General features: G+C 43.8%; 1 protein-coding gene across 3 annotated transcripts in view; it reads left to right on the top strand.

The window, feature by feature from the left end:
* The window catches only part of VWA8 (von Willebrand factor A domain containing 8), a 336,953-nt gene that overhangs the window by 306,000 nt on the left and 9,676 nt on the right, over nucleotides 1–21,277 (top strand). For all 3 annotated transcript variants that reach the window (XM_026493342.4, XM_044381840.3, XM_044381841.3), the window contains 2 exons: nucleotides 7,868–7,993; nucleotides 9,909–10,067. In XM_026493342.4, the coding sequence (XP_026349127.2) occupies nucleotides 7,868–7,993; nucleotides 9,909–10,067 (285 nt within the window). The remainder of the gene's footprint in view (nucleotides 1–7,867; nucleotides 7,994–9,908; nucleotides 10,068–21,277) is intronic.

The following is a 21,277-nucleotide window of genomic DNA, read 5'->3' as shown; positions in this document are numbered from 1 at the left end:
CAGAAAGCTGGGGAGGGAGTAACACCGGGAAAGGGGCCAGACCAGCCTTGACTTATCCTTGGCTTAAAGATGAGATCAAATACTAAGTGGCCCCCTTGCGATGGCTTTTCCAAACAAAGAAAGAAATGATGTGAGGATGAAGTTCTCATGCCGTGACTGTCCACAGTTCCAGCTCCTTCCCTACTGAGCTAAGGAGTGTAGATTTAATTCAACTAAGAACACCAGTTGAAAATCTTCAAGAAGAACTCTGAAAATAACAAAGTGGCGAGTCAGTGCAAGCAAGGAGGGTCTGTTCCCAGTCTGCTCCTAAACGGTTTTGGAGAGCCGTCTCATCCTTCAAGAGCAGGGACACCCAGAATGAAATAACACAGGGTCTATGAGACGATTCTGCAGTGAGGTAGGGTAGCAAGCATCCAGGATGCAGAGGAGATGCTGCTGCTGGGCTAGAGTACTGTCTTCAGAAAACACCCGAGTTCTAGAAAACATCTGCTTTGTGTTCTCACAATTCAAAGAAACTTGAGATATGTGAAGTAAGACATGGATTTTTAAAAGTCTGGCTAAGAAGCAAGCAGGAATAATAAGGGAGTTGAATGCAATAAGGAAAGATTATTAAAAAAAAAAAAAACTAAAAATGCAGTGCCAAAACTGAAATCTACATTGAAAGTAGGAGGAACAGACTCAATCCAGTCTTAAGTCTAAGTACTAACGTAAGTGGAAACTTGAATTGTTATTCCAGACTGTAGAGGAAATAAGGAGATAAAAACAAAAGACAGCTGATCGGTAAAAACAGAGCAGAGGGCTAACACACTGAGCCACGAGCCCTCCCGAGAAGTAGGACCTTGGCACATGGTGAACGTGCCGTAAATCCATGCTGAATGAGCCAATGATATTCCCGAAGAGGACCCGAAAGAACACGTGAACAATAATCAGAGTAACAACAACAACAAACTGCACTGAGCTGTGGGTGAAAAACACTTCTCCGAGGCCCAGGCGAAAGTAATCGGACAGATGCGCACCTCACCGCAGCCTCGCGGAACAGCGCTGACATTTCCAAAGCAAAGACCATAGCCTAAAAGCATCCCGGCAGACGAAAAACAAGCTCTTGTTAGCCAAAAATTAATCTTACCTTCGTTGTCTCTGAGACGTTGAATGCCACAAGATAGTGACAGAACAGGGGGGAGGGGGAGCTGTGAGCCGAGAACTCTCTACGCAGCCAAAGTACAAGGAGACGGAGAGACACTTCCAGACATTCAGAGACTTCAGATACGTGTCACTTAAGTGCTCTTGTTGCAAATAACTGTGAAGTAAATACATGTACACACATGTACACACACATACGTGTACAAAATAAGCACATCTGTTTAAATATTCCAGCCAATTAGGAAGGGAATTCGAATTCTTTAAGAATGGGAAATTCATGGTGTAAAAGGGCTTACGATGAGCCTCAGAATCAGTTAAACACAGAGTCAGCTCTAAGTAATTGTGGTATGTTTCAAAGAAAACTCAGATATCAAGAATAATGCTTTGAAAAAGATACACAATATAAGAAAAGTGAACGTAATAATAACAAGCGGGGCCTAAATTCTCATGGTGTCTCACAAATTAAGCCAAAATCAAGAAGTCGATAGGAGGGATAGAAGGAAGCAAAAAGTGCGATAATTTGTATTACCTGCGAGAGGGACAAATGCTAGTTCATTCCTGAAAATAACAAGAGAAGTTCAGTCAGGCGTTTTAAAAATTTAATCATGCCAGTATTTTTTAATGCGTTTGCTGCAAATTGCAGCGTGTTGTCATAAAGATCCTTGCGATTCCTGTGTGGAGAGGGGCCCACGGGGGCAAGGGGAGAAGCAGGGAGGCCGGGCAGGACGCCGTGGCAGTGGTCCAGGCGAGAGAGAAGGGTGCTTGCGCCCTTCTTTGCCGCGCACTAGACGTGAGCTGTGAGAGAAGGAGGATGCGAGATGCCTGTAGGCGTGTGGCCTGAACAGCCCGAAGAATGGGGCTGCCGGCTGCCTTTTCCTGAGATGAGGACGACTTGGGGGAAAGCAGGGCCCGGTGAACACAGGGCTCCATTTGAATGAGCCGGTTTCCAATGCCTGCTGCACGACCACACTCTGCTATGTGTGGTTCCCAGCTCCTTGGAGGTAAAAAAAAATTGAATTCTTGAAGAACAGACATAAAATTGCTTTTATTCATAAAAACCAATTATAAAATGACAGTACGTTGTGGCTCAAAGTCATAGTTTAGTTTCACATCAGCAAGCAGGAGAACAAACTCTTCTAAAGAGGGTCGTCCTTGTTAAGTACGTGAATCACTATTTACCCTTGCCAGGACATGTCACTTCTAGAAACAGGGAATCCCTTGAAATAGGAAGGTCTGTATCTTCTCTTTCCAGGGCAACCCTGTTTCAGCATTTAGAGCGGCTAGCAACCTAACAGGTATCTAGAGAAATACTTTTTGCTATGTCAAAATACTGAGAACCACAGGGGCGCCTGAGTGGCTTAGTCAGTTAAGCATCTGCCTTTGGCTCAGGTCAGGTCCCAGGGTCCTGGGATCGAGCTCCACATTGGGCTCTCTGTTCAGTGGGGAGCCTACGTCTCCCTCTGCCTCTGTCTGCTGTTTCCCCTGCTTGTGCTGTCTCTTTGTCTCTGTCAAGTAAATAAATACAATCTTAAAAAAAAAAAAATACAGAGAACCCCAAAGAAAATCGTATTGTTTCCACTGATTTATAATTTGTTATTTTATAAACACTGTGCAAAAGTTTACCTTAATCCAGCATCTTATTTTTTTAAAGGTGCAGATTAATAGCATAAGAAGTATATGTTGGTTGAACATGGAGAAATGTTACAAATAACAGGAGCTAATGTTTAATAAAAGAATCACTGCTCCCAGGTATCCTCAGACATCCATTTACATTTACTCGTTCACACAAGCAGTATTTATTGATGATCGTCTATGTGCTTTATTTTGTAGAATGGATGTGCTTTCTATAAAAATTGCTGCTTAAATCTTTCTAATCTCTTCATTAAATAAATTCTGAAGGAATAATAGAAAATCAGCTTACTTGTAGAGTTTATAGGTAAAGGAAGTCATGATTAACCACAACCCAGATAAGCAAAGATTGAAGATTAATCAGAATACTTCCAGTGCTGAGATCGCAAGATCAAGTGTCACAAACCACAAGGTAATTGGTTTTTGTCAAGTGTCTTCTTCCTGATGTCCTCACTGCTGCAGACGAGTGTGAATGTATTTTCTGGATAACCAGTTATTTCCCAGAAAATAAATTAACCAGAATACGTCATCCTCTGAGCATTTCAATTAGTCTAGGTGTTCTTTACATGAACATAATAAAACTGTATTTCTTTTCTAGAAAGTCTGTAACATAGATTTTTACTAGTGAAACCTAGGTTTATATATAATAAATTCTCATTAGTATCAACTTATTGTATAATCCAAAACAGATGGACATATTTATAAGAATACTTTTACTTCATCCAATAGGAATATACCATAAAGCTTATGTTGGGACCTTTGTTATACATAAAAGCATATCTTTAAATGCAGTGGGAACGTACTAGTTAAGGACGTATCTCAGTGAGTCCCATAAAATACACAGTCCATAATAATAAATATTTCTGTTCCAGCCCAAAGTAAATTTTTAAAGTGCTCCCCCTCCAGCCTCTTGCCTCCAAGAGTATCCATTCTGACAGGCCTCTTCCTGTTTCAAGTTTCCAAAAATTGGTGGGCTGGCTAGGCAGATGGCAGATCATAAATTATCTGGCCATAGTTATCTGCAAGTTCTAGACTCGAAGACTAATGAATAGTGCTACTATTATAAAAATGTCTTTGTGCCCAGCAGCTCCGGATCAAAGGCTAGTACATACTTCCACTTCTCAAAAACAAAAACTACTGGCTCATGTTCCTAAAAATATCCGTGACCAGCAGAACCAAAATTCATTTTTCCACAGATAAAAATAACGAGGAAGGGAACATGCTATCCACCCACCAGAATGGCTAACAATTTTTTTTTAAGCCATCAATATCAAGTATTGGTAAGGATATGAGCAGATGAAACCTTCATACTGCTCATGGGAATATAAGTTGGAAAAATCACTTTGGAAAGCTGTTTAGCAGTATCTACTAGAGCTGAACGCATCCAGGGTTCCTAACCAGCAGAAGTACACACACACACCCGCTCCAGGAGACATGCTCAGGACACTCCTGGCGGCATTATTCCTAATAGCCCCGGAGTGGAGGCAGCGCCATTGTAGAAGGCATAAATTGTGACCGAATCATAGGACTGACTCTCAGTGCGGCAGTGGGCAAGCGTAAAGAGCTGCCACACACAGCAGCGTCGGTAACCTGACAGCAGTCACGTGCAGCCAGAGAAGCCAGACGCAGAAGAGCACATCCTGTGGGACTCCCATTTTTGTGAAGTCCCAAGCCCGGCAAACCTAAGCCATGCGGGTGGAAGTCACGATGGGGGCTGTGGAGATACAGGTGGTTACATGGGGCACTCACTGTTAAAGTCCATTGAGCTCTGCACTTAAGATGGAGGCACTTTACTTACAAGTATGTTGTACTTCAATTTTAAAAGTTGACCCAAAAAAAGGAAGAAAGGGATAGCAGATTTATTGGAAAAAGCAGATTCCTTCCCTCACCCTTACCCCAAATTTTACCAAGTTCTTTTCGTCTGTTGGCACATATAACGGAAATGGTCTTCAACCTAACGAGTACCTTAGGGGATGATAATTATATCTAGGAAAAGAAGCAACATTGGCAAAGAAAATCAAGACCTAAAATCCCTAGTTTCTTCCATGGTGGTGAATCCAGAGACAGCAGACAAATATAATATTCTAAGGGAAAAGTAAGCATTTTATAATTCTGTAGCCTCTCTACCATGGGCAATAGTAGGTCCCCTGAAAAGGACCCCCTTTTATCATTTTTACTAATTATTAGTAGAATTCCGCAGTGCTGTTGGACCAGTTGTTAACAAACCTACTGAATCAAAAAGTAGTTAACAACCCCACCGAATCAAAAGCTGCATTTTATCAAGATCCCTAAGTTCTTTGTATGCATATTAAAGCTTGAGAAGCCTTACTCTGCATAACCTGCAAGCTAGTCTCAAAGATATATTTCATAAAAGTATAAAAGGATATTTTTAAACCCTTTTGAGAAAAAAAACTTACTTTTGTTTCAGATTATAAAAGTCATGAGTTCATTATATGAAAACTGGAGGGGCGCCTGGGTGGCACAGCGGTTAAGCGTCTGCCTTCGGCTCAGGGCGTGATCCCGGCGTTATGGGATCGAGCCCCACATCAGGCTCCTCTGCTATGAGCCTGCTTCTTCCTCTCCCACTCCTCCTGCTTGTGTTCCCTCTCTCGCTGGCTGTCTCTATCTCTGTCGAATAAATAAATAAAACCTTTAAAAAAAAAAAAAGAAAACTGGAGGGGTGCCGGGGTGGCTCAGTCCAGCTCTGGATTTGAGCTCAAATCATGATCATCTCAGGGTCATGGGATTAAGCCCCATGTTGGGATCTGTACTGAGCATGGGGAGTCTGCTTGAGGTTCTCTCTATCTCTCCCTCCCCCCATCCCCAGCTTGTGCACACGCATGTGCTCTCTCACTCTCTTCAATGGGAGGGAGGGAGGGAGGAAGGAAAGAAATTGGAAAATATAGAAATTAAGGGAAGAAAACAATATCACCCATAATGTCACAACCCCAAAGTAACCATGACTATTAATATTTTTGTTTTCTCCCACATATTTTTCCTTGCATGTATACAATGTACATACATATACACTGAGATAATACTGTATGGACATGCTTTTATATGATTATCACATAACATTTTACAGTAGCAATCAACTTTCAGTAAATTTTTGTCGAGCACCAGTTATGTATCAAGCACTGTTCTAGGTGCTGCAGTTATGTAAGGGCTCTTATCCCATAAGCCTGACTTTCTAATGGAGCAGACAGATAACAGAGACAAAGAGGGGGCGCCTGGGTGGCACAGTGGTTAAGCGTCTGCCTTCGGCTCAGGGCGTGATCCCGGCGATCTGGGATCGAGCCCCACATCAGGCTCTTCTGCTATGGGCCTGCTTCTTCCTCTCCCACTCCCCCTGCTTGTGTTCCCTCTCTCGCTGGCTGTCTCTATCTCTGTCGAATAAATAAATAAAATCTTTAAAAAAAAAGAGAGAGACAAAGAGGTAAATAATACATTTGTAAACAGCGGTAAGTACAAAGAAAGTAAAACGGGGATGAGCTACAAAGTGGCACAGTGCTTTTTTTTTTTTCTTTTTTAATAACCCATGCTTATGATCCTGGACCTCTTCGATTCCTTTAGGATTGACGTGTACTTTCTAGCCTTACCAGAAACTATGATGCACTCTCCATTTACTATTTGGTTAAACTGAGAGTTCCATATTATACTTAGTTGAATTACGTGTCACTAGAAACTGAATAGTTTCCCTTGAACTTCTTCAACGTCATTGCCTTGTCAATGCATTGATGAAACTTCGAAAATCAAGGCTTAGTGATAACAGTGGCATAGGAGTGTCTCTTTATTGCGTGTACACATTAATATATTTGTATTCAAATGAGGGAATTTTGCACCCATTTGCAGCAAGGGCATCAGGAACAAGAAATTAATATAGGTAGTCCTGCCTATGGTTATAGTGTCTGGAGCTGCTCTGGGTAGTGGTTGGTCTTCTGCTAAAGGAAACACCGGCTGCCTAAAGCTTGGCTTTGTATTTTCAATGACAGTACTGTCCTACAGCCACCTCCAATGAAACAGTGATGGAAGTGTGCTTACGTTAATCTGGGCTTAGTTGTCTGTAATGTGTCTCGATGATGATGATGATGATGATACCAGCTGACATAGATTTCCAGGCTCTTCCTTAGCCAATTCCACGTAGTATCTCATTCACTCTTCACAAAAACTCAAAGTAGGAACTAGTGTTATCTTTATTTTGGAGTTGAGGACGCTGAAATGCGGACAGGTTAAGTAACTTGCTTGAGGTCAGATATCTGATCATGGTGAAGGGAAGATGGGAACCAGACTCTCGGATCTTAACTACCACTCATTTGCACTCACATGATCTTGACTACGACTCTCACTTGCACACAAAAATATTTTAACTATTCTAGCCACTTCTTAATGTAAATATAGTCATTGGCTGTAACAAACCCATGCCTTCCTTTGGGATACTGTCATTCTTCATCGCTTAACTACCATCTTGGTCCACCTGGCATAGTTACAAGTCATTGTGGGAACGTATTATGTGGCAGTACCTTTGGGAAAGTAATTCAGAAGATTTCTCATCAGAGAGACATGGGGGACGCAACATGCTCATGAACTATTACTTTCAGCTGTTTCCACTTGTACCATAAGTCACAGAGAACTCAAATAACAAATTTTTTTCCCAAAAGGAAGAGTTCTGAAGATCACGTTTTCTCTGTGCCTGTGGACAATGTTAACAGGTTCAAGCTGATTATTTTGTTACCTAAGAAATTCGCCAGAAGTACCGTGACAGAAGATGCGTAAGAAATGTATAACCCTGCGTTTCTGGACTCTGCACATCTCTCCAAGGGCTCATTTGCATACTGTTTTCCCATTTATATGTGCTTTAAGTGAGTTCATTTTATCATTCCCTGTGTTAAGACGATTAAAACTGACAAAATCTACCCAAAGGGCATTCTTTGTTGGCAGAGCAGAAACCAGTCCTTTGATGAAACTGTGTTCATGCAGACGCATCACTTATTTGTAAAGATCCTGGTGTGTTTCCTGTTTTTCACACAGAAAATGTGTCAGGTACCCTCCAGAAGTCATTAAAATAAGGATTTGTATTTGTGTGTGTGTGTCGTTGTAGGCTAAAGGTAAAGAAAGACAGTGGCTAAGACACCAAGCTACAGGGGAACTAGATGATGCCAAGATCATAGATGGGCTGACTGGAGAAAAAGCCATCTACAAACGCCGGGGTGAGCTGGAGCCGCAGGTAAGTAATGGTGAACGAGTAGCCTCGGTCTGTAGAGTCCAGCCCTCTTTATAGACAAATGCTTTCTTGAGTTGCCATCTTTGTCAAAACACCAAAAACCCTGAATATGGCAACCCGATCTCCTACCAGGGTCTCCCATCTGCAGAATCCACCAGAAGGGGCGCCTGGGTGGCACAGCGGTTAAGCGTCTGCCTTTGGCTCAGGGCGTGATCCCGGCGTTGTGGGATCGAGTCCCACATCAGGCTTCTCCGCTATGAGCCTGCCTCTTCCTCTCCTGCTCCCCCTGCTTGTGTTCCCTCTCTCGCTGGCTGTCTCTCTCTGTCAAATGAATAAATAAAATCTTAAAAAAAAAAAAAAGAATCCACCAGAAGCTAGCAGCTGAGAGAGAGGCTGCTGCTGTCCATGCAGATCAGCTCCTAGGACAGAGAGCAGGATGCCCCTGGAGGGGACAGTGAAGACACTCAGTGTCCATGCATCCTGGAGGACTGTGCTGGCGGAAGCCCTAGAGCAATCTTGGTGGTCTTCTACTGTCCTGTGACTTTAAAGGTCTGTTCCCATCCTACACCTGAAGAAAATTTTCGAAAATAAGAAACTCTCCCTGAAGTAATTCCAACCGTAGTATACAAAGCTTTACACAGCCCTAATATTAAAGCATCTGCAACAGAGCGGCAAACATAAAATGGCGGTGGGTGAAATACTGCATCTCTCCTCTCGGAGGGCTCTGTGATCGCCTGTGTCCCAGAATAACCAGAATTGCTGAGCAGCCGCTGAGAGCTGGGGATGCAGTGACTGGTGGGGAAGGGTAGTCACTTACTCCATTTCGATGTTTATTCAGAGAGGATCTTTTGGTAATTTGGGCAGTACTCACTTCTGTGTCATTGGCATGAGTCAACAACTGCGTTCTTCACTGACTCATCGCAGTCAACAAATGTGCTCAGAAATATCTGAATTGCGAGTGGTCATGGAAGCATATGTGGTACTGTTCTTCATTTAGGCGGACTCAACAAGTTTTTAAGAAATATATTGAATTTTGTCTGAAATCATTGCCCTCCAATACCCACACTATGTTTTGGAAATTACTAACCATGCTCATTAGCTTTCATGCATGTCTGCGAGTGTATAATGACAGAATAATCTGGAATTTTTCTTCTTCATTTTTTCCTGTAAGTAAAACTGACAAACATACTTTTGTTTTTAATTTGGCAAACTGGCAGGCATGAGTCCAAAATCAAACTGAAACTCGGAGGAGTTTCGCATTTTAATCAACACTTGTCGCTCAAGCGCAGTTAGGCGCCACTCTCATGCTTTAAGCGCCCAGAAAAGTCACAGGAGTAGTAATGCAGTAACGGGAAGGAAGAGAAACCCGAAAGCTTACTAAGAACAGAAGACACTGCAGAAACATATTCCCTCGGTTCTTTGCCAGACCCCATCTCACATAACCTTGTTTTAGGAATCTGACATTTCTGGCGGGCTTTGTGGGAAATGATTTGCAGGTCACAACGTAACAGGTAAGAGTAAAACTGATGTGGCCTTCCAGAATAACTCAGTCTTGCTAGTGTAACTGACTCCGAGGCATGACATGAAAATGACATGTTGGGGTTTATATCTTTCCAGATTATTATTTTTAAGGATAATAGCCTCAGTGAGGCGGTTTTACTAGATGAGGTTGGGTCTCGAAAGGACCATACTTGAAAGGAAAATCTTTCCCATATGGCCCCAACTACCAGCCCAAGTCTGAAATTCCATTTACTGAAATACAATCCTCTCCACCTGCCAGGTCAGCCTTGCGCAATGCTGAGCCTACAGCTGATCGGCCTGCCCCGCGGCTGGCACTCTGGGGCCTCTGTGAGCCCCTCAGAACGGCATCCAGGGATGGTTTTCTGGTTCACAAGGCTTTTCTGTTGTTCCCCCGCAGCTGGGCAGCCCGCAACAGAAACCCAAGCGCCTGCGCCTGGTGGTCGATGTATCTGGCAGCATGTACCGCTTTAACGGGGTGGACGGCCGGCTGGAGCGCTCCATGGAGGCCGTGTGTATGGTCATGGAAGCCTTCGAGAACTATGAGGAGAAGTTCAAGGTATGGCATGAACTAAGAATGGTGAGAGGTGTCACCGAACACATCTGCCCCAGGGTCACCCCAAGTTAGGTCATGATGATGGATAGGTGGGTGCAGGCTCCACCGGAGTGGACAAAAATCAGCTCATCAGCTCACCTACCAGCATAGAGAAAGAGAACCTTTTGTTTTATCTGCCATAATCATCAGAAAATGATTTAAAGGACCAATACAATTTAAAGGACTGATTACTACAGAAGAAAGCACTTTACAAGTGTGTGATGTTGGTCATAATGTTAGGGGGAAAAAACCAGACATTTAGAAACACCACAAGTCTCTTCCCCAGATTTCTCGGAGTCTCCCTCCTCATCCCAGTTCCCGCCACACCCCATTCTTGCCCCACCGCCCAGCAGACAGCCTCCCAAGGTTTGAGAACACCCTCAAAGAGGATAATTCTCAGCCTTGCTGTGCCTTTCCACGTGGGCGAGGATTACACAGTAATAGATGACGCCGCTGACAATGAGGACGGCAAGGCCGGGAGACATGCAGTCTGCCATTTAAACTACGTCCACTCTGCGCGTGCTCAGTTTGCTCTGCATCCTCCTTCAGATGTGGGAATGTGCAGGAGGGATCCCCCAGAGCCAGGTGACCGCCCAAGGTGAGCCCAGCAGTCCACGCTTAGTCAGCCGCAGGAGCACCTGCACTCTGGCCCTTACCAGAGCAGGTCACACGGCACGTGCTGTGTCGTTATTATCACAAGTGCGGCGGAGAGAAACGGTGTATGTGCGACACGTGTGGCGGGTGCATGGCCTCTCCGTCGGTATTCTAGACCGTATTCAGCATCATGCATGTCCTGCAGAGACAGGCAGTCTTAGATCATTATTTGGCTCGACAGCCCACCTGTAGGATCACTGTCCTGAGACATGTCTTGTGTTAGGATGGAAACAGATTGATGGAACCCATCACGTCATTTACTTTAAGCCTGTTTCAGAGCTCCAGGCCTCCCAGAGTCCCTTGTATGGAGCTCTGCGTGAAGTGGCAGGAAAAGGCGGCTTTGATCAGGGAGTGCTGTGGGCTGCCAGGCTCTGTACCAGTGCAGGATGCCAATACAAATAGGAGGTGGACTTTCCGTGTAGGGAGCAGCTTTGTTTCCCTTGAAGAACCGGGTTGCGTTTCCCCCTGTGATTCGTGAAAACCATGGAACTGTTCAAGATTCCCTTGCAGTTTTAGTTGCCAGAAACTCAGAGCCGAACTCAAAGACCAGCTGTGACAGCTTTATGTCCTATGGCTTGTGCCCCGGTATTCAGCCTTTTCCTTGCCTTGACCCTCTGTCCCTTCAGATGTAACTTTTTCTTGATTTTGATTTTTTGCTTTTTTATGTGGTTTTCTAGAAAATATTTATTTTAAAATATTTAGATCCTTTCTAGTAGGAGGTTGAGATAATTCCTTGGACCACGGACACCCAGAGGATGGTTAAACACCCACCCATCACACCCGCACAAATCTCACTGAATGGTTTACAACCCTTGGGTTCCGCTAATATTTGGATCAGCCCACCTGCCTCTTGTGTGACTCCTGAAGGTCAGTGTTCCTCAGCTTCCTGTGAGTTATATGGAGATGTTGATCCATTATAGATCGTAGCAAACGTATCACTCTTAAAATTGGCATACCTGTTCATATTCTCTAGAACAAAACTTCCAGTTAGAGGATTTCTGTGCCTTTGAGAACAGAACTGCTCTGATAGGTGAAACTACTTCTTCTAAGTTTTTAGGAAGATTTTTTTAGGAGTTCACCAAGAAATCGGTTGGACTGGGTAAAGAATTAGAAGGCGGAAGGGGGCAAAGCTAATAGGGAGTTCAGAGAGCCATTCCCAGAGCCTGCAGGGAGACGGTGTGATTAGCACGAAGCGTGCCAAATATTTCGTTCATCTCACACAGCACAGTGTGCAGAGATTGAGATTTGTCCAATTCTCACTGTGAAAAGTCTGTTATTTGGAATAACTACTAATGAGACTGGACATATTGCACCAAAAAGAAACAATATCAAGAAAATGAGCATGTCCCAGGATGTTGTTTTGTTTTGTTTCTAATTGCCAGTTACAGCCCAGCTGTTGCCACGTGATGTGCTGGATTTCCGTAAAATGACAAATTGTGCACTTGCGAAGAGCAGAGTACTGTGCCAGGTGCCGAGTTCCTGCCATCCGTGAGCACATAGCCTAGTGAGGGGGACCCATAAAGACTACCAAGTCTAGTGGAAGATTCGGAGAGAGACATGTGGTAACAGAGGCACGAACAGAGCACACTCCTCTCCAGACACCCCCCCTCCGGGGCATTACCCCAAAAGTAGTGTTTTGCTGATAGTCTTTGATTCCCACAAGAGTACAAACCATTTCCTCAGTCTTTATCAGTAAAACCACAGATATATTGAGAAGATAACCATATGTTACTATGGTAATGTAAATTATTACCAAATCCAGTCACTATTTAGAACAAGAAATTATAGCAAGACACCAAGATAAGAATAACTTCCTTCACGGTTTGAAGTATCTTTATTGTTTTTTTATGCTAGTAGATCCTTAATAGACAGCTCTTTGATTGTTTGGGGTTTGTGCATTTTCTCATACTTCTAAACATACTCCTTACATTCACTACAGTTCCTTTAGAACTTTTTTAAGAGCACAGAAAGTCTCCAGTGCATTAAAATCTTTCCAACAAAAGGAAAAGACATTAAGTCTTCACAAAACAAGCTCTTTGAGGAAAAGCAGTCGTTGGGCAAGGACGTCAAGGGCTGGGGGAGAGGCAGGATGGGGAAGGCACAGGAGTCCCCTTCCTGCAAATTCCTCCCCGTGTCCGTGGACTTCAGAACGGGGTTGCTTTCCTAGGTCATTTACTCAGTTTCCTCGTTCCTCACACAGGAAACCGAGACCCAGGAACATTAAGGACTTTTCCCAAAGTCAGAGGGCTAGTTGGAGACAGGCCAGGACCCCCCACCCCTTTGTTTGTTTTCCCTTTTTGATATTCTTGTTTTTAAATTTTCCCCTTTATTTCCCGCCTTTTTTATTTTGAAAAAATGTGAACCTACAGAAAAAGTCGAAAGAACAGTGAAATGAACACCCATATGTCTTCGCTTAGATTTGTCGATTGTTGGCATTTTCCCTCATTTGCTTTATGTCTCTCTCTAAATACATACTCTCTTCCTTCTTCCGAATCATTTGAAAGTAAATTATAAACGTCATAACGCTTTACCTCCAAATATTTTATTATGCTTCTCCTAACAGGACATTTTCTAATACAACCTCAATGCCATTATCGCATCTAAGAAGATTATCAGTAATTTCGTAACATCCTCTAATGTCCAGTCCACCTTCACTTTTCCCAGCTATCTCAAAGGTGTCTTTTTTTATGGAAGTATAACGAACGTGCAGGGTTATATTAGTTCCAGGTACAGCTTAACGATTCCACAGTTCCGTATATTAGTGCTCACCACGGTGTTTCCCGAAAGTGTCTTTTCTAATTGGTCTCCCCCCTCCACACACACACACACACACACACACACACACACAATCCAGGATCCAGTGAAAGTCCACACTTGTGTTTTGGTTGTAATGTCTTGTTAGCCTCTTTTAATCTGGAACGGCCACTTCCCCTGCCACTACCCTCTTTTCGGGGTGGTGGCTCTCTTGAGAGTTCAGATCAGTTGTTTTATGGCATGTCCTTCATCCTGGATTCATCTGGCTGTTTCTTCACAGTGCCATTTACCTTGTCCCAGTGTTCCCTGTGTTTCCAGAACTCCTGACAGGCTTCCCCCCGCCCTCCGACATTGGGTGCCCTGGAGACTTCGTATAATCTCACCACCCCTGCCAACATGTCTACAATTTTGAGAGGCCGCCGGCCACCCAGTCTCTCCTGGGGCTCCCCAGTGTCCTTTGTCGAGGGTGGGAAAGAGGTGGGATGGAGCCTACTGACATTCTGTGAGAGCTTTTTTGGGGGGTAATTAAACATGTGTAGAAGGTACAAAAAGAGTGAGAGCGAGGCCTTTGCCCCCTCTCTCAGCTCCTGCTTCCCTCTCCGGTGGCGACCACCATTAGTGGACTTTTTTGTGGTATCGTCTCAGAGATATTTGATGCGTGTGCGTCAGGCGTATCCCATTCCCTCGCTTCTGTATCTGCACCACGTGATCATATTCAGCTCCCTTCGTCTGTGCGTTCGTGTTCTCATTTGCAAGAGAAGTGTGAGGACTAGGAATAACTAATGAAAGTATGTAACTTTCTCAGCCAATATAAAATGATGCAGGGGCAAATGAGTTTTAGGAGTTCTAGTGAAAAATTTATATTCCATAGCCTGGGATGGCATTGCACGTGGAATCTTTAAGAATTAGCGTGTGCTCTGAGATGCCCCACTCCCCAGTTCCAGATGGCTCTTAATGTGGTCCTCCTGTAGTTATCCCTCCTCTCTCGAGATGTCCAGTCTGTATTTGCTTTGAAACCTTCAGAAGCCACTGGCCTGGCCCGGTGATCTGGACTCTTCCCTGAAACCTCTCTGTCTCAGCATCTGCCGTGTGTGTGGTTTGGCTCAGGCTCGGCTCCCCAGCCCTGGATCATTACAGTCCAGGTCCAGGAGGCACATTCGGAGTCCGCCGACACTTTCTGTTCCATCTTCGCATGATCCTTGCCAAACCACAGGGACCCTCGAGAAAGAGTTACTGAGAAGAAATGGTAACGCAGTGTCAGGACACATTTCAAAGCCATCTGAAGCTTTTACAGTTTCTCATAATCGGTCTACCAACTGCACGCGGTTATTCTCAGGGACAGCATTTACAGCATCTTCAGACAGGAGTAGCATTACATGCAAATAACCATCATAAACTCATCTTATCAGCAAAATTGTTAATGTTCACAGAGCACTGAAACGCTGGAGTGAACAGAGGAATGGTAACAGTTGTGTGAACCATTTTATTTAAGTCCGGAAGCCTTTATCTTCATTCGTTTGTTCCTTGTGATTTCTGCAAGCCCCTGAGAACGTTTTCACTGGAACCTTAAAGTAGATCTCCTTTTCAAAAGCTCTTAATGCCTTTGTTTTCTTTCTTCTAAGTACTTCTTCTCATCAAAAGTGAGGTAACTGTTTCTCCTCTGAGCACTCAAGTAGCCACACCGGGCAACAGGCAGATTTAGTTAGTTATTGAAAAGTTGCACTTGAAAAAGTGTTCTCAGATTTATTGTTTTTGTGGAGAATAAGTCATTCTCTAAGGCCATGGTTTCCTAACAGTGTAACGAGGTACCCTCAAAGGGTGTTGGGGAGCGATGGTGAGCGGACAGGACTTTTTACCCCTTCCCCTTCTGTCCCTAATTAAACCAAAACAATTCACTTACATTGATTTTGCATGATGTTTCATAATCTGGGCTTTTGTGCAATATTTCATTTGGAGAAAGACTTCCACTGTTTAAAAATATTTTAAAGAGTTAGAAAACTGCTCTCCTAGAGCCAATATTGGATTGTTATTTCTTGTACACTCTGAGGGCATTCCTTCTAGAAAAGACTTCATCAGTCCTCGGGTACATTTAGATGGCTCATTCATTTGACAAGAGAAAGCAAGGCACAGGTTTTCCTATGACTAAGTGAAGCAGACTTTTTTCATTCTGTTTCATTCTGAACCATTGAATCTTCATAGAACTTTGGGATCAGGAAGGGTCTTGGCAATCATTTTCACTAACGTCTTTGTTTTACAAATGAGAAAATCAAGATCCAGAGAGATTAAGTCCTTTGCTCGAGGTCACACAGCTGCGTGGTAAAAGGCCAGGACTTCTGACTCCCACCTCAGGGCCCTTTCTTAGTTGATGTTTTATCCCTGTTTTTTGCAGCCATTTTATTTCTGCCCAGTCAGTATTTTTACAAAGCTGTGATTCAGGAGCAAATGTACCGTTCACATAAAAGACTCTTATCTTTTCCTCCCCTTAGCACTTCATCACCCAAGTGAGGTATAATAGGCATGACTTTTCTCGAAGATATCTTGGTCAGAAAGGCTGGGTTAATTCTCAGAAGGATGTGGAAAGATATGACTCACAAACTAGCACCTGCTGGGAAAATTCCTTCTATCAACAACTTAGCTCAGTGTCTGTAATGAACCTTTTCCTGATGCCTCAGCAATGTTTCACACATTTAGAAATGGAAAGCAATCATTTTATTAGGCTTAGACTTTGAATAAATTCTTATTGCAACATGGAGATAAGACCAAAGAAGGGTGTACAGAGTACTCTGGGTCCTTTCAAAGTGAAACAAGAATTCAGAATTGACTCGATTGTTGCTACAGCTATAGAAGTATTGAGCCGAGAGGTTGGGTGGGGGAGGACAGGGAGGGGAACAGTTAGGGAATGATTATTTCTCTAAGGTAAAGACATTGGACTTAGAGTCGGGGCACCTGGGTTCGGCTTCCACCTCTGCCAGCACTCGATCTCTGACCTTAAGAAAGGCTGTTCATCTCTCCAGGCATTCATTTCTTCATTTGTGAAATGAGGTAATACCCACCCCAAAGGTTGTGAAGAGAATCAAGATGAGATGAAATATATAGGAGCAGTTTATAAACTATGAAGAACTATACAAACATTGACATTCTACTCATTAAATGTATTGTCCTATACTTTCAGTGACCCTGTGAGAGCAGATAAAACAGAGATTATTCCTATTTGTCAGAGAGGTTAAGGGACATATAAGCATATAATGTTAGAGGTCAACTACACCAGCATTATTTATAAGGAAGAAACAAGATTTAGAAAAGTCAAGTGACTTGCCTTAGGTCAAAAAGCTTGTTAATATCAGAGCTAAGTCTAGAATCCTTGATCTTCAGATCATTATTCTTTTTACGTTGACTTCTGTGATATGAAGAAAAGTTAGCTAACTAGCTACTATAGCTATTGGCTAACTAACACCTTAGGGTTCTGTTGGCACTTCTCTTGACCTTCTAAGTCACATACTCATCTTCTAAGCGTTTGCTGCCCACTGTCAATGGTGCCATCTTAGAAGGGTGTACTTGGATTTCTAGAAGATTAGAATTTCACACATCGTCGGTCTTCAGAAATAGCCTCAGATGGGTGTCTCATACGTAGTTATAATGTGGATGTGTAATAAAGCACAGCCTTTCCTAAAGTTAGCAGATAATTATCCTTCCCCATAGAAACCTAAACATAAATCTTATTCATTAAAAAAAAAAAAAATGCTAGGGACGCCTGGGTGGCTCAGTCAGCTAAGCGTCTGCCTTCAGCTCAGGTCAGGATCCCGGACTACCAGGATGAGCCCTGCATCCCGCTCCCTGCTCCGCTGGAAGTCTGCTTCTCCCTCTGCCCCTCCCCCCTCTCATGCACATTCTCTCTCTCTCTCTCAAGTAAATAAAATCTTTTAAAAAAAACACTAATAGCTCTTTTTTCTAAGCTGAGATTTCTTTGCAGTCTAAGTACCACAAATCAGCTTTCTTATTTGCTGATAAATGTGTCTTGGACTGAAACTCAGCATTTGTTTTCATTTGTTATACCTTTCTCTGAATGAGATTTTCAAAAGAGAATATAGCAAAAGGGCATTTAAGCAAGCTCCTAAAGCAAAGAAGTATTAAAACTGGCCTTCTCTCATTGAGGCTGTTCCTTACTACTGTGGTTTATTATTTATGTGTGTGCCAAAAGCAAGACTCTACAAGGACTCAGAGGAGACCGTGAGGAATGGAGAAATCATTTTGAGCTGCTCAAAAAAAGTTACGATGTAAATGTGAGGCGGGTTGATAATGACAGTGAGGTTCTTAGTTAATGGCTCTGGGATCCTCCCCACGCAGAAGCATGCTTGAGACCCTGTCGAGTCTGATTTGACAGTAGTCACAGCAGGAACCAGACTGGGTGAATGGCAGGATCAGGTGTTAGAGAATGGAAATGAGTGAGCTGATGTACTTCTTTCCTTTAGCCCAGTTTTGAGGATCAGCAAATTTGTGTCTGTGAAACGTGTTGGGGTCCTTTGATAGCAGATACTAGATAATTATGACATAGAAGCATTGGTTTCAGTGGAAGCTTACAATGACCTACAGTAACACCAGGAAACGCTCCACATTTGGACGTACTTTGATTCCTCTCAAGCATTTTATTTACTTTGGGCGCAGAATAATCCCCCCAGCCTGTCTGGAAAATGAGAACCAGAGCCTGCAAACCATTTTATAAGCCCCATCCTGTCCTTTAGGTGTATCTCCTCAGAGAAGCCTTTGCAGTGCTAACCCGGCACAGACAAGGGTAGATCCTTCTGCGAACAGCACTTTCCTTACCACAAACAAAGGAAGGGTGGAAGAGGGGGGGTGGAAGAAGGGGAAGAAGGGGGGGAGGAAGAAAGGAAGATCAGCAACTCACCCACCTTTATCTCATTTGTGTGAAAAGTACATGGTTTGCTTTCTTCTCCTGGGCAAATAATTAAATAGTAGGTAGGTAGGTAGGTAGGTCAGTCAAGTGATAGACGGGTAGTTACCAAAATGTTTCTGAAGTATTTAATCAGCCAGTATCTGTTTTTGACGAAGACCATCCAACAGCTCATTTGGCCGCTCCTTCTTTAATAATCAGCTCTTCCTCGCAGTAACCAGTTACGTCAACCCTGTGAGCAGACCACATGGTCAAATACATATTCAGATAGTTTCATCCACAGGCATCTGATTACAAAGAATTTTAACCGTCCGTTAATAGGGAGGAAAAAAACGTCTAATATGTCTATAGGCCTCTTGCCTCAGCCAAACAAGAGAAACCTACTTGTGTTTCAAGGAACTGATCTTATCCCGTCCTGTGTAAGATCCTGTGTAACAGATTACTTCACCAGGCTCCTAACGAAAGCAGCCTGCTGGCACCTTCTCAGGACAGCTTCATTCTTCGCTTAAAACAGCTCCTGCCTCGACCATTGTCCAGTCAGACTTGACAGAGCCCCAGGCATGCTTCCATGGAGGGATCGGGCAGGCTTTCTCCACATCCCGGCCAATGGCAGCGCTGAAGGGGGACCTTCGGCGTCTACTGAAGCCAGTATTTCACATCAATTAGCCATTGTCAAGAGCTGTGCAGCTTTTAGGGTTCAAATTCTGTTACCTTTTCACTAGATTGATAGCAAACTATCCTAAGGAGATTTTTTTTCACATATGGAATTTATTACATACTTAGAAAGCATTTGTTATCAAGCTTTTTTAATGCATTAGTCAATTTCACAATTCTTTTGTATCATCTTTGGTATTAATTAAAAAAAAATCTTCAAGCCTAGAATAATGTCCCAGCCCCTGCCCAAAACCCCACTCTGGCCCTCCTCTGACCATACCCCTCCCATGAAGTGAAGAGTCTGTGGGGCCAAGGGGTTATGCCCAATTAAAGCCAATTTTTCAGTCCTGCTCCTGGTTTCTGGGATCCCCCAAGAAACCTCAGGTGAGCCCAAACCTGCTTCCAGAGCCTACATGGGCCCCTTTCCTAGGTCCATCTTCTTAGGGTAGACTGGCCAGTGGTGTAAACACCCAGGTCTGAGGTCTGGCCGAGGGGCGACTGTATGGAGGGCTGTGATGGCGTGTGGATGTGAGAGAGAGCTAGGTAAGCACACACGTGCAGAGGCGGCGCCTCAGGGAATGGGACAGAGCCAAATACAGCAAGAGAAGGGCCTGGACTGCAAGCCAATGCTGCCCACACCACCCTGTTCTTACACAGAACTTCAAGGACTCCTGGCTCTCCAGGCCATTATAATCTATATTTATTAATCAAAGAAGGAAAAGAGAATAGATCTTATTTAACAATTTGTAGCCTGATGAATAGATTTTAAATATTTAGACATCTTACATGTGCCTTCATTTGTACACTTGTCCCTTCCAGTTGTACACTTATCTCTGTCCATTCTCATTGTTTTCTTTTGGTCTCAGAAAAAGGAGTGTCTTCCCTCCTCCTCCAGACTAGAGCTTCTGACTGTTCCTGACCTCCTTCCCCACAGCATCCTCTCTGCCGCCTGCAAAATGCAGACACACCGCTCCCCCAGCACCCCCTCTGATGCTGTGCCGTTTTCTTTTTTTTTTTTTTTAAGATTTTATTTATTTGTTTGACAGAGATAGAGACAGCCAGTGAGAGAGGGAACACAAGCAGGGCGAGTAGGAGAGGAAGAAGCAGGCTCTCAGCATAGGAGCCTGACGTGGGGCTCAATCCCATAACGCTGGGATCACGCCCTGAGCTGAAGGCAGACGCTTAAGGACTGAGCCACCCAGGCACCCCACAAACTTTTCCCTGATCTTGTCCCCACAGAGGTCCGCTGTTGATTCTGAGGCCGAGAGGTCACTAGCCACCCTTCTCTGGGATGGCTGTGGTTGGGGTAATTGAGCACAGTGGCAAACCACTCCCTGAGACCCAAAACACAGATTCCCCACGGCTGTCCCCTTATCCTGCTTCGCCAAGTGCTGTCTCCCCTGTCTTCTCTCAGCTCTGTGTCCTTCTTCCACCCACAGAGGAGGATGCTCCCCAGGGTTCAGTCGAAGGGGCCCTCTGCTCTTCTCTATGTATTTGCCCTTGGCAGACATGTCTCCCTTCGGGGGGAGGGGGGGGACAGCCACATCTCTGACTCCATGAAATAGATTTCCACTCTGATCCTGCCCAAATGCACAATTTCAGTATGTTCCACCACGAACCCAACTTGCCTTCTGACTCCCTCTTTTTTGCATAAAAATTATTTCAACAGGAATTTTTCTACTTTTCATTTTAAGTACAATGGTTTCAGTTACAGTACGGGGGTTTTTTGTCAGCTAGCTCGGGCTAACCACCATTTATCACATGGTGGGGAAAAATGCATTCCAGCTTCCAAACAGCTTATTTGTAAAAGAATGTAGCCCACATGGGAAAGGAAAGCGTCTTATTGCCCCAATGTGATTGCATCTATGCAATAAACACACCAGGCACACTCACAGATACTAAAATTCAAAGACAAATAAGATATGGCCTCAAAGAATTCAACAGTTAAAAAGGAATAGACATGAAAAGAAATTATTGCATTCCCCTACAACACCTAGAGTCATGTTTTGCACATGGCAGGTGTTCAAAAGACAGCTGTTGATGGGACTGTCAGTTGGTGAATAGAAAGCAGTGAATCTTAAGCATTTCATCCCTCAGTGGTATTCCCAATACTCCCAAAAACCTTTTGCCCACGCTCAGAGTTTTCTTTGCAGATGCCCCAGTGGCCCAGATACTCTGAGATCTATTCTTTCACATCAGTATT

Source organism: Ursus arctos, unplaced genomic scaffold, assembly GCF_023065955.2.
Source record: "Ursus arctos isolate Adak ecotype North America unplaced genomic scaffold, UrsArc2.0 scaffold_10, whole genome shotgun sequence".
Taxonomy (NCBI): Eukaryota; Metazoa; Chordata; class Mammalia; order Carnivora; family Ursidae; genus Ursus; species Ursus arctos.
The sequence above is the reverse complement of the archived record's forward strand: the minus strand, read 5'-3'. Positions and strand labels throughout refer to the sequence as shown.